Genomic DNA, 14,630 nt, shown 5'->3' with positions numbered 1-14,630 from the left:
CACCCCACCTTTTTAAAATTTAAAATATACTCCTTGAGTAAGACTGAAATATGATTATAATAATGGTAAATTGTTTTTGGTGCAAAAATCATTTGATGTCTTTGAGGTGGTATCTCCCTCAGTTTACTTTTAGTCCACACATAGAAACCTACAAATCTAGTTCTTAATTGCTTCCCACCAACTATCATGTTTAAAGGACTGAAGAGGCATGACTTTTCATACTCAGAGTCTATGAAGAGATTGAGAGAAAATATTTTAATGCCTTATACCTAGAAATAATTTGGTATGGAAATATCTTTAGGCTGTTGTTAAAATAAACTTTTAATATTAAAAATAAAACAAAATCTTGTTATCCATATAATATTTTTCATGTAATAGAGTTTCTTAGCTTGATACAATATTCTCTTATACTACAATAACAAATGTTTATAATGAAGACAATACGGACAATATTTTTTCCATTTTTTTGGAGAGGGAGGGAGGGGGAGAGGGAGACATACACTCTTAAGCAGGTCCCATACCCAGTGTTCATGAGTGGAGGCGACAGAGGAGTGAGGGAGACAAGCATACTCCACACTGAGCACTAAGTCCAATGGGGGTTGGCAACAATGAGATCATGACCTGAGCCAAAAGCAAGAGTGGGATACTTAATACCAACTGAATCACCCAGGTGCCCCCAGTATGGATAATTCCTAACCATCACGTATGTATGCTGAAAGAGTCTGAAAATTGGAGTTCTAATCCTAAGTCTGTTTTAACTGTGCAACTTGGCAAAATATTTCATCTTAAGTTTTTCATCTAAAAATCAGAACTATAAATAAATAAATAAATGAATGAATGAATGAATAAATAAATAAATAAATAAAAATAAAAAACAAAAATAAAAATCAGAACTATAATGTTGGTCCTAACTACACCACAGTTTGACTTAAGGATCAAATAAGATACTGGATATCAAAAACCTTTCATAAAGCCTAGAATATTAAGCAAATGTAAGCTGTTATCACCCATAGTTCAACTGGGATAGGGGATTGAGGGTCAAGACTTTATGTTTTTTTGGGAGTTATAAATCCCTTACTTAGTTGGCTATACAAAATAAGATATGCCCCAAGTCATACAGTAAAACTTTTGTCCTTGATCTATACTATGGAAGATTCATACAGTTGTGACTAAGACCCTTTGAGCACTCAATCTGAAAGCTTTTGATGTTCTAAGACATACCTACCTAATAATAGTATTTAATAAAATATGTATTATAACGGATAATGCCACTTTTCATATCTATTATTTGTATCACTGTGTTTATCAGATATTCCATAACTAGGACACTTAGAATTTTCACATGTAATTCTCCTATCACACCCAGATTAGAGACTGTTTACTGAAATTAAAAATGTAACTAAATGTAAGAAGATAAACTGAACTCACATTTTATTCTTTTTAAAGAGGAAAACAATATTTATATCTTTTACAATTCTATATAAATTTTTCTCTTAAAGCTTAAAGGACTTAAAAATTATAGTCAGTCCTACCTTTAGTTTGAATTCAAGCTGCGGCATGACAGACAATAATAAATGAGGATCTATTGCAAAAAGTTCCTGAATCAGATCAAATACATGTTCTGACAAATCACTTACGGACGATCTTCCCAGCACCAGGACTTGATTGAAAAACTAAAGGAGATTTAAACAAAAATAAAACATTCTTTTCACTTAAAAACGGACAGACTTTTAATAAATGTGAGTCTAAAAAAGATATAATTAGGCATTACATATACAAGTGAAAGGGATGAAACAAAACAGACATTTCAACTACTAATATATAATGGAATAAGTCACTAAAACAGAATAAATTTCTAAATATCTAGCTATGAATGTTACAGCGAAAAAGGTAAAAATGAATTTGTTAGCTTTTTCCAAATTGAGATGGTATTTCTAGAAATCTTGACTTTCATAAAAACAAAAGAGCTTAAAGAATTTTATAGAGAAATTTCCTTCTAACAGAAAAACTTTAAAGTCTCAATCTTTTTGCATTTTACTTAAGTCTGATTAATTAATCATGAGTGTAGTAATAAAGACTATGTAAAGGTGGGGGCTAAGTTTTTTTTTTAATACCCAGAGAAAATAAAATAACATTTAACTCAGAAGACCAATAGAATAAAAAAGTGATAATTTAAAAGAATGCTAGAATAATCAAAAGCTCCTCCCTGCCAACACATACACACCTAGAAAAAAGATATTTAATTTAAAAAAAATTAAAAATGCTAAAGAGGTAGTTCTATACAACTTAGATAGTACATATTTCTGGCAGTATCATCAAACAATGTATTTCCTTTGAAAAGGAACACACATTAGAAGTTAGAAAATATTTATACTGACTATGCAGACCCTGGAAAATATTTTTTTTAAAGTTTTAACAAGATTAAATAATGTACTTATGAAAAATGAATACCAACAGAACACTAATTCTGGAAGGATAAATGAAAGTCTGTTGGCAATGATTATTTCTGAGAAGTGAGAACAGGGTATTCAGAGTTGAAGAAAAGACACCATTCACAGTATATTCTTTTGTGAAAAGAAACTTTCCTTTCACCATGTTTAAATATTAACTTGGTAACAAAAATAATACTAATACTTCATACCATTAAATTAATATACTCTCACTTAGGTTTTTAATATGTGGAAAATAATTCAACCATAGATAAATGCTACATTCACAAAGATAATCAACTACTAAAGGAAAAAAAACTGCTAAAGGAAAACAATGAAAACTCTAAATGTAAGATAATAAGGAAATGGTTAGGTAAACTACGTATATATGTCAACTGAAAGAAACATTTATAGTCATTTATATTATAAAGAAATAATTTCAAAATACAGAAATATATATTAATATAGATAATTCAAAATTTATATAGAGTGTGAAAAAGTTATGATGTGAGCAAATGTGCAACAGAATGAACTGTTACATTAGGAAGAATCATAAATTATTCTAGATTATTGATTTTTAAGTAGAAAAAAACCTTGAATACAGTAAAAAAAATGTATTTTTGTTAATATATAACTACCTAAGAAAAGATTTCATAGGAAAGACTTAGAAAAATAAAGATACAAAAAAAGGAGAAAGTGAAAGATATCAGCATAATCAGGAGATAAAATAAACACAAAGGCAGCAAAAGGGATGAGTTAAAGGTAATTTTTTTTTTTTTTTTTTTTTTTTTTTTAGTTTTTATTTATTCATGAGAGACAGAAAGAGAGAGAGGCAGAGACACAGGCAGAGGGAGAAGCAGGCTCCATGCAAGGAGCCTGACATGGGACTCGATCCCTGGTCTCTAGGATCAGGCCCTGGGCTGAAGGTGGTGCTAAACCACTGAGCCACCCAGGCTGCCCCTATAGGTAAATTTTTATAAAATATCCTCTATTTTATGCCATCTAAAAATAATGTCAAAGCTTATACTTTATGCTGCTTTTGGGCACATCTGGATATATCAGTTCTTTCACGTATTTGTTTTAAATAGATGAAATCGTTTATACACTAAGGAAAACTATATGTGAAAGGCCTCAATAAATTAATACAATGGATTAAGAATTATATAATTATGGAATAAATATGAACAGAAATACATACATTGGCAATGCATGCCTCAATGGTCTGGACTGTCCTTTTCAATAAGACTTTTGCAAGGTCAAAGGACTGTTTATTTAAGTTCTGAAACACAATAAAAATACACAAAGTTACAAATGAATTCGTGAATTTATGAGACAACCATGACAGTACTATAATTTTCAAATCTACAAACCATAAAGCAAAATATATCACTGAATCCCATTCAAGGTTTTATTCGATATTCTTTAGTCAAGTGGTCTTAAATGCAAAAGTTGCAAATACTACAACTCTAAATCAAAAACTAAAATATATTACACAGCCAAAAGCCAAACCCTATATCATGTTTAGTTTTATTAAACTGAAAATGGACCCAAGGCTTTTTGGGTTAACCAATTTGAACTGCCAATTATGCCCCCATATCTAAATGAATTTACACACATATACCCTGTCTAACCCACCATCCAAAGTACTTCATTGTCTAATCAATGTGTGATCTAAGAAAGAGTACACCTAGAAAATGTTAAGAAAAATACTTGGTCAACTAGATACTTTTGAAACCTGAAAGTTATGTTTACTCTTCAAGATTCCCAGTGTACTGTAACAAATTAAAGGGTCTGAGAAAGGCCATGGAAAAGACATATTTAATTTTTAAAAACTTATTTGGAAATGGATTTCTTATTTTAAAAAGTACCTGTCAACACCTCTATACTTTGATGTTTTGGACAAAAATGAGATTTATTCACCATCATCTTGCACCTTTCCCAAAAAAGGCTAGGAAACCCTATACTCTAGGTGAGTAATCAGCAAACTTCTCTTGTAAAAACCCAGATGGTAAATATTTTAGGCTTTTTGCATCCTATAGTTACTGCTGCAACTACACAATTCTGCTGATGAGTGTGAAATAGCCAGAGACAAAATGAAAATGAGTGTGGTTGAGTTCAAATAAATCTTTATTTACATAAACAGGTAGTGGACTAGATTTGGTCCACAAGCCATAGCTTCTTAACTTTTTTTCCATTGGCAAAAGGATAAAATTAGTTCAAAATTAAGCTTTCTATTTCCTGAAATGGTAAATTTTACCATTCTATTTCCTAAAATGGTAAATTCCTAATCATAAAAATATTGTGAATAAAAAAAACATATATATTTTCTGACTAGAATATAAACACCAAATATGTTATCTATTCCTCTAGTTTTTCCTCTCTTATTTTGCCTGACATATACGCTGCCCCCCCCTTTGTCATACTCTCAAAATTTTGGCCAATTATAGATTTATTTGAATTAATAAAATGCAAATAATACTTGGAGGCAGGAGAACTTCTAATTAATTGCCAGTGTAACTGGATACATTGTTCATACATCTGATAACAGGTCACTGAACCATTAGAGGAAAAGAGCAAGAGGGTAAATATCAACAGTAAGGTAGGACTGAGTACAGCCCTGTGGTAGGGCTTGTGGAAAGCTAAGTCCTTCAGTTCCTTAGGAAGAAGTAGCAGAGAGGAACAGAAAGAAGAAACAGGGAGAAACATACAGCTGTGAATCATCTCTTTGCCTTTAACAGTAATCATACAGTTCCAGCTTCTGCCCTAATCTTTTTCTGAAAATGTTCAAGAAAAATGGATTCTGAAAAGAAATACAATCCCTATGTTCCACCATCTGTGTTACAGAGGAGGAAATACATTTTCCTTCCCGCCAAAACCAACATAAAACCCCAACAAAACAAAACACCTAACCAAAACAGTACTCTCTCTCCTTCTAATTCCCACATTACGTATGAGTGGTGAATGTGAAGGATTTTTGTGTTTCAGGAAATCGGCAGTACTTCACTGAATGAAAATCTTCTATAATACATGTTAATAAATCTTCTAAAAACAACAGCTATAAAACTGATGTGTTATACTATTTTATTGGGGCTAGAAGTGATAGTGGGAATAATTATGTGAAATCATAAATGGTGGAAAACAATTATTTTTCATGTGTCTAGTACTATCTTTAAACATTAACCCTTAATATCTTCATATTATACAGACCTTATGTGCAGGAATGAGGTTAATAAGAATGGAGTCCAGTAATTCTTGAGTAACTCCATCACCTTCCATGATGATAGAACTCATCAAGTCTAACATGTGCATTTGTACCTTCTTATTGTGGCTATTGCTTTACAAAAAAAAAAAAGGAAGAAGAAGAAAAGGAAATAAAATCAGGCTTACAAAAATAAAATTATACTTCCCAGTTTAAAACAACTACCTCAGATAAATAATTTCATTTGAAAAAACCATGCCATTTAATGGCAAAGAAATTTTGACTGCTCTATTTACTTTCTCCCTCTGCTGACTATAACAACAGCTGTAAGGTATTGTTGTAAAGTATCTTACAAAACCAAAGTCCTCGAAAATGAATTAAGTCACTACACAATTAGAATTCAAAGGTGAGTTAAAGTCAACCAAATGAAAACATCAACTTCAAAGGACATCTTTGCTTACATGTCCCCAGATTTTAAAAAGTGATAAAATGTTAATTAACAATCAAAAAAAAAGCACAAGATAATGAAAGTAGACAGTTTTTCATCCTTTTTATCCTTTTAGATCTTAATACATTCCCCAAAATAAAATTATAAACACCAAAAAACCCCTCACCTAATATAAGTAATTTCTGCTATAAAATCTTTGTCACTAGAGGTTTTAGTTCACCGATTCTGAAAATCCAAAATCGGATATAAAATGTTTACCAGAATTTATGACTAGGAGGTTCTGAAAATATCATTTCAATATCTCACAAAGAATTTCAAACAAATGGGGTAGCTCTGGTGGCTCAGAGGTTTAGCACCACCTTCAGCCCAGGGCCTAATCCTGGAGACCTGGGATCGAGTCCCACATCAGGTTCCCTGCATGGAGCCTGCTTGTCCCTCTGCCTGTGTCCCTGCCAATCTCTCTCTCTCATAAATAAATAAAATCTTAAAAAAAAAAATCTTAAGAAAAAAAGTTTAAATCAAGACAAAATTTTAACATCACTTATGTATCTCTTAATTTTAAAAAAATAAACCTGAAATAAAAATAATGTATGAGACCTGTTGAGCACTTGATGATAAAATGCAGACAAAAACTTAAGTGGGTGGAAAAATTCCCACATTAGATAACCCTGTTTCTCACAACTTTTAGAAAGATACTCCCATTGCATGTCCTCTTCCAAATATCCTATTTTACCTTACTAAAAGCCAAAGTTATGAAGGATCAGCTATGTAGTGTTAGAGAGAGTGTATATGGGGGAAAAAATAGAAATACTCAGCTTGATGCAAAAAAACTGAAGAGAGCATTTAACTCTCAGACACAAATGTACTTGGGGATGGGAAAGAACCAAAGTGAAGAGACACAGAAACAGACTTAAAATGGTTTCTACAGGTTGCAGTTAAGATACAATAACTGTGAAAGGATTTATCTTCCTACCTGAAACTAAAAAACTGAACAAAATATATGAAATGACAGTTTTTAGACACTGAACATCATGCACATGTGGCTGAGAGAGGGAAACATTTTCCCAACTTAGTGGCTGGTAAGTTTCCCCGCTGCAGTGTGGGGAAGGAAGATCCTGACAGAACCTAGAGGCTGAATGTGGAAAGACTAGAGTTCACAGGGCAGAACGTCAGAAGGGAGAGACCTTCTGACAGTAGGTTTGTAAAGGGTATCTGAGTCTTCAAGTGCTCGCTTACTGATCAGCACATGCACGTGAGGAAAAGTCTTGCGTTTGGTAAGGGCACCACCTGAAAGGAGCAGAGGGAATAATCCCTGGAACAAGGGTCTTAGAATAGTGCATGTTCCAACCACAGAGAATATCTCACAACTCATAGGGCATCTTGTAATCAGATTGGTAAACCCACATACCCAAGCTCAACAAGCCCCAAGCACAAGAAAAAGAAAGAAAACTTCACCATGGTCATAATTAAATTGTTTAAAACCAGTAACAAAGAGAAAATCTTCAAAGTGGGTAGAGAAAGAAAAAACGATACATCATGTACAGAGGAACACAGATTAAAAATGATAAAAACTTTTCATTAGAAACAGTGAAAACCAGAAGATGGAATAGCATCTTTAAAAGTACTGAAAGAGGGATCCCTGGGTGGCTCAGCGGTTTAGCGCCTGCCTTTGGCCCAGGGCGCGATCCTGGAGTCTCGGGATGGAGTCCCGCATCTGGCTCCCGGCATGAAGCCTGCTTCTCCCTCCTCCTGTGTCTCGGCCTCTCTCTCTTTCTGTGTCTATCATAAATAAATAAATAAATCTTTAAAAAAAAAAAAGTACTGAAAGAGAAAAAGGAAAAGAAAAAAGCCTATCAACCTAGAACTTTTTTTTTTAAGATTTTATTTATTTATTCATGAGAGACACACAGAGAGGCAGAGACATAGGCAGAGGGAGAAGCAGGCTCCATGCAGGGAGCTCGATGCAAGCCAGACTCAATTTGACCTGAGCCAAAGGCAGACAGACAGACACTCAGCTAAGCCACCCAGGTGCCCCTCAATCTAGAACTTTTACCATGAAAACAACCTTCAAAAATGAAAGTGGAATAAAGACATTTTTAGACACATAAAACTGAAGAATTCTATCGGCACCAAACCTGAACTATAAAAATGTTCTGTTTTTTAATATTGTATTTATTTATTTTACAGCGAGACAGAGAGAAAGAGAGCACACGCACAAGCAGGGGGAGCAGAGAAGGGAGAGGGAGAAGCAGGCTCTCTGCTGACCTGAGCCAAAGGTAGTCACTTAACCAACCATGCCACCCAGGTGCCCCTGAACTATAGAAATATTAAAGGAAGTCCTTCAGACTGAAGAAAAAGACCATCACATAAAAACCTGCATTGACACAAAAAAATGAAGAACACCAAATATAAATCAGTGAGCTCCTCTTTCAAAAGGCAAATCTTCTATTTATTTATTTATTTATTTATTTATTTATTTATGCAATTCTTTTTTTTTTTTTTTTTTGCAAATCTTTTTTTTAAAGATTTATTTACTTATTTGAGAGAGCACGGGCACGATCGCGCATGAGCAGGGGAGGGGCAGAGGGAGAGGGAGAATCTTCAGACTCTCTTGGGAGCAGGGAGCATAATGCAGAGCTAAACCCCAGAACCCCGAGATCATGACCTGAGCCAAAATCAAGAGCTGGCTGCTGAGTAACCCAGGTGTCCCCAAAAGGCAAGCCTTTTATTTACATATAGCTTGTTGTGAATTAATTAGATAATTAAGTCAATAATAAACTTAGATCTTTAGATTCAGGAAATAAAAATATTAACGGATCAAAGAAAGGTGTGTGCATATACAAGTAATTGTGAGAAGAAAGAAGTATAACGGCTGAATGGAAGTGGACTTAAGTGGATAGTTAAGGTCTACTACTGGGGCAGCATGATGACAATTTTAAAAGTTTTAAAATTTTGTTGGTGATTCTAATTTTAAAAGAAATTCTCTTCTCTATATTCATATGTCTTTAAAACGCTGTTCTTCCATGAAGATATGGAATCTATCTAACCCAATCTCCAAATATATCTAACCCAATCTCCAAATCTGGACTTAATTATGTGCCTTCCCTGGCCAATGAAATGTAAGTAAACATAAAGTGAGTAGAGGTTTAAAAAGTGCTTGTGAGAGAAAGCATGCTTTTTCTTGCTACTGTTGAAACTCAGTCAGCATTTGAGAAGGCCTGGGTTAGCCAGCTGGATGATGACAGTGTGAGAGAGACACACACACACACACATGACCTTACTTGTCCTATTACTTCAGCCAATTGCCAGATGTCCTGCCAAATGACTGCATATACAGGAGTGAGTTCAGCCCAGACAAAAAGAACTGCTAAACAGAATCAGGAGTTAAATAAAATGGGGTCTATTTTAAGCTAACAATTTTGGGGTTGTTTTATCATGCAGCAAAAGCTAACTAATACAAAAGGTAAAGTTTATATATTTTATCATTTTTTATAGGCCTCTAATAAGTTGTCAAAGGAAGCTTTTTTTTTCATGTAGTCTCTTTATAAGCTTCTATTTCTATACCAATTCAGTCTAGTTCTTTCCTGTTTATTCCAGGTTAAATTCTATTCCTACCATTCTAAGGAAACAGAAAACATGACAGCATAGAATTCGTAAAAAGTCTATAGAAAACTCTAAATGTGTGCTGCCAAAATTTACCATTAGTCAATAGTAATTTGGCCATCGAACACCTGTAGAATGGATAGAGCCACAAGTTGAAATACTAATGCTTTTGGGGGTGCCTGTGTGGCTCAGCTGATTGAGCACTGGACTCTTGTTTTTGGCTCAGGTCATGATCTCAGGGCCGTGAGACTGAGCATCATGAAAGGCTCCATGCTCAGTGGGGAGGCTGTTTGAGACTTCTCTCTCCCTCTGCCCCTCCCACTGCACCTACATTCATGCTCATGCTCTCTCTCTAAAATAAATAAATCTTAAAAAAATATATATATAATAATAATAATAGTGCTTTTGGATATTGTGAGATAAAGTATTATCAAAATAAATTTCATTTGTTTTTTTTTTAACCTTTCTTAATGTGGCTACTAGAAAATTTAAAATTAATGTAAGATATATTATGTTTGTATATAGTGCAATGCTACAGAACACATCTCATAATAATGCTTGGTTTAGTATACAAAAAACCAAACCACAACAAAACACTGAACTGAAATCAGAGTTTAGGCTCTTCTGTTCAGTGATTTGTCCTTGGACAAGCCACCATACTCCTTTTCCTTATGCATTAATTTCTCTATTTCTATAAAGAAAGAGCAATGCTCAAGGTTTTTTCTAACTTGAAAATGAGAAGTCAGTAAGCTTAACCACTGAGGTACTATGATTTACAGCACTCACTAATGGTACTTAAAATACTTAAAATTTCCACTTCATAATTTAGTATTTCATTACATAAGGTTTCACACCATTTTCTTTTTTAAGAGTCAACTAATATAATTGATATCTAACTTGAAACCGTAGTATAAAGGCAGCTTTCAGACAACAGATTTGCTTATTTTCCTTTTCATGTCAAGTCTAAGGAAAACATTTCATTATAAATCTAAAAGATCTTAGTTATAGTACATGATGCTTCACTATGCACAGCAAGAAAAAGAGACAAACAGAAATGCTTAAAAAATAACTTACTTGATCACTGAGAAGAGAGTCCTAAAAAGCTGAATAAAAATTTCATTGCAATCTTCCAATTCGAAGCAGATGTTATAGGATTTAACCCAAGCTAAGTTCTTAAATAAATAAATAAATAAATAAATAGATTATTTATACTTGCACAGAATGGTTACACAAAAGCAAACTCATTACTATAATTTAATTTTTAGAATTACAAATTTATATTAAAGCTTATAAAGGTCCAACTATATAAAGCTGTTAAAGTTGTTATATACTCTGACCTTTAAAAAGACATATATGTGTTGGCATTAACCTACTCTAATGAAAAAATATTAAACTGTTAAGAGATTAGTAGACATATATACATACTAAATATAAGGACTGGTGAAAATTAATTCAACTTAAACCCTCTTCACATTAGAAAAGAATAAAAACAAAAAGATGAAAACAGACGTTCAAATAACATAACAGATTTTCCAGTGGAATGTATTTTATCTTAAAAGATATTTTATTAAGTGGGATTTGTATAGAACAAAAAAATTCATCTTACATTATAAAGTTTCTGTAAGGAATTTTCTATTACATGAGTAGTGTGATATTTATTAAATTTTTTTTTACCTCTAATAAATAAAAGTATCTATTAAACTGTGGACTCTTTGTATCCTCCAAACCTTTTAATTGTCTGGTAATAAACAAAAATATGTCCTGTTAAAAAAAATGATAAAATTAATTTAGATACAAATACTTATCATTCACAATATACTAATAATAGTCTCTCTATACATATTCTCCATTACATACTACAATAAAAGAAAATTCTCCTTAGCCAAATGACTTGGGATTGGCTTAGTCTGTTATTCCAAATAATGAGAATAGAGCAAATTATATAAAATTATATCTTTCAGAAATGATAATAAAAATTATTACTGCCATAAATTTCTAGGCTTTCTCATTCTCAAAAAACCATAAGTTCTACATCTTGTTGTCCTTTCTTCTATTACAGAACTTCCACTTTACTATCTTCATTCACCTTGCAGCATGGTAAACAATTATCTTCATTTTAAGGACCTGGACAAGAGTTTTTCCATTACTACTTCCTATATGAAAATAGTAATTTTCAGTATGTAGTTTGAATTTGATGTGTAGTTATAAATTTGTGTGGAACAAAAACAATAACAGACTAGTTGAAGAGTCATACTTTTCATGACAATAGTGTGCCATTTCTTTCTTTTTTTTTTTTTTTTTTTTTTTAGTGTGCCATTTCTTAATAAGCTTTCTTTAGAAGTTTTAACCCAAAATAGAATCAATATGCAAAAAAATGACTTTAGGACAACTGAAAAGAAAGAAGTTCAAAATATTAAAATTTATCAAGAAGAAAATTATTCAGAATATGAAGTCAGCTCAAAAGATCAATTCAAAAGAGTTCCTTGAACATTTCAAACAAAGGCAGAAACCTCCAAGATAAGCATAATATAATTCTGCATGTAATGTGCAAGGGGAAATAATCATTTGAATATATAAATTCCGTTACACTATTGTTTTAAAAAAAAAAGTGTCACTAAATCCACTTCTATCTCTTCAATTCATCCATCTGGGCTTTGTGATGGGTTATCATGAGGGTCACCTATGAGCAGACAGGGACTAATTTTAATTTTGATCTATACCTTTCAATGCCTCAATAAAAATACCAGTCATTTTTGTAGATATGTAATAAATTTTAACTGAATGAATTCATTTTTATGAATAATAAAAGCTATGTTCCTAAAGGTAAGCTGAACTATAAAAGTGAACTAATTCTATAAAGATTATATTTACCTTAAGTTTATCATGGGAAGTATATGGAGCTTCTGGGGCATAGATTCGAAAAATGTCGGCCAAACAACATGCTACAAGGAGACGCACATCTTTATTGGGATTCCTGAGGAAAAATTCAGATGCAAGATGCAAGGCTAGTGGGAGATACTGCTGTTTTTCATCTTCTGAGTCCTGATCCATATCCATAAAAGTTTTTACTACCATCTGTAAAAATATATATATAAAAAAAACATACTCAACTCCTGATACTTAGAAATTAGTAGTAGACATATGTTTTTAAAAACTCATGTCCATTAAAACACAAACTAGTAATCAGTTACTATCAAAGGATTCACAATCAGTTTGTGTAAATCTTCAATTAAGACTCTAATCATTTTACATCTAGTCCAGGTAAAAAATTCTTAGCCTCATACATACAATCAAATTCATCTGATATTTGCAACATCATCATCAATTATGTTTCTTTTATATTTTATTATCAAAGCTGCCTTGATTTCACACTTTAATAGGTTTTGCATTTCAGAGAAAACCATGTTCAAGCATTTTTATGTAGTTTATGATTAAAAGCTGTAATTATAAAATAACCTGTTACTTACAACTACAAAATTAACAAGTGTACATTTTAGAATCACTATAAAACAAAAAGGTCCATGCTCGTGAACTGGAAGAATGTTGTTAAAATGTACATACTACAAAGCAATCTACAGATTCAATGCAATTCCCATCAAAATACCAATAGTATTTTTTCACAGAACTACAACAAAGAATCCTAAAATTTGTAATGAACCACGAAGTACCCAAATTGGCAGAGCACTTCTGAGAAAGAACAACAAAGCTCGAAGTATCACATCCCAGATTTCAAGGTATACTACAAACTAAGGTAATTAAAACAATATGATTACTAGGGGATGGGGAAAATGAGTGAAGGGGAGTTGGAAGTACAGGCTTCCACTTACGGAATGAATAAGTCATGGGGATGAAAGGGAATACAGTACAGGGAATATAGTCAGCGGTATGGTAACAGATGGTAGCCACACTTGTGGTAAGGACAACATAATGCATACAGCTGTGGAATCACTATGTTGTACACATGAAACTAATATAACATTGTGTGTCAACTATACCTCAATAAAAAGAAAAAAGAATTTAAAAAAAAAACCCAGTATGGTACAGGCACAAAACAGGCCAAAAATAAACCTGTGCTTCTATGGTCCATTAACCCACCACAAAGGAGGCAAGAATATATATTGGGGAAATGACAGTCTCTTTAATAAATGGTTCTGGGAAAACTGGACAGCTACATGCAGAAGAGTAAAACTGAACTACTTTCTTATAACATATACAAAAATAACATGGATTAAAGACCTAAATGTAATACTGAAAACCATAAAATTCCTAAAGGAAAACTATAAGCAGTAATCTCTTAAACATCGACCTTAAGCAGTATTTTTCTGGATCTGTCTCCACAGGCAAGGAAACAAAAGCAAAAATAAACTGAGACTACATCAAACTAAAAGGCTTTTTACACAGCAAAAGAAACCATCAATAAAACAAAAAGGCAACCTACTAAATAGAAGATATTTACAAATGATATATCTGGTAAGGGGTTAATATCCAAAATATATAAAGAACCCATGAACTCAACACCAAAAAACCCCAAATAATCCAATTTTTTAAAGTGAACAGAGGACCTAAATAGACATTTTCCAAAGAAGATATACAGATTGCCAAAAGACACATGAAAAGGTGCTCAACTAATCACTAATCATCAGGAAAATGCAAATGAATAAAATGTAAAAAAAAAAAAAAAAAAAAGGGCAGCCCTGGTGGCTCAGCAGGTTTAGCGCTGCCTCCAGCCCAGGGCGTGATCTAGGAGACCCAGGAGGATCCAGTCCCACATCAGGCTCCCTGCATGGAGCCTGCTTCTCCCTCTGCCTGTGTCTCTGCCTCTCTCTCTGTGTCTCTATAAATAAATAAAATGTTTAAAAAAAAAAAAAAAAAGAAAATGCAAAGAACAAGGCAGTATTATCTCATACCAGTCAGAATGGCTAGTATCAAAATGGCAAGAAACAAGTGTTGG

At 32.8% G+C, this 14,630-nt stretch overlaps 1 protein-coding gene across 2 annotated transcripts in view; it reads right to left on the bottom strand.

The window, feature by feature from the left end:
* Positions 1–14,630, bottom strand: part of PDS5A (PDS5 cohesin associated factor A) — a 154,887-nt gene that overhangs the window by 79,619 nt on the left and 60,638 nt on the right. For both annotated transcript variants that reach the window (XM_025997865.2, XM_025997874.2), the window contains exons 3-8: positions 12,551–12,754; positions 11,354–11,440; positions 10,754–10,851; positions 5,637–5,763; positions 3,628–3,708; positions 1,533–1,673 (exon numbers count right to left, since the gene is read on the bottom strand). In XM_025997865.2, coding sequence (XP_025853650.1) covers positions 1,533–1,673; positions 3,628–3,708; positions 5,637–5,763; positions 10,754–10,851; positions 11,354–11,440; positions 12,551–12,754 — 738 coding nt within the window. The remainder of the gene's footprint in view (positions 1–1,532; positions 1,674–3,627; positions 3,709–5,636; positions 5,764–10,753; positions 10,852–11,353; positions 11,441–12,550; positions 12,755–14,630) is intronic.

Source organism: Vulpes vulpes, chromosome 14 (genome assembly GCF_048418805.1).
Source record: "Vulpes vulpes isolate BD-2025 chromosome 14, VulVul3, whole genome shotgun sequence".
Lineage (NCBI taxonomy): Eukaryota > Metazoa > Chordata > Mammalia > Carnivora > Canidae > Vulpes > Vulpes vulpes.
Note: the sequence above shows the minus strand (reverse complement) of the source record. Positions and strands in the feature narration are given on the sequence as shown.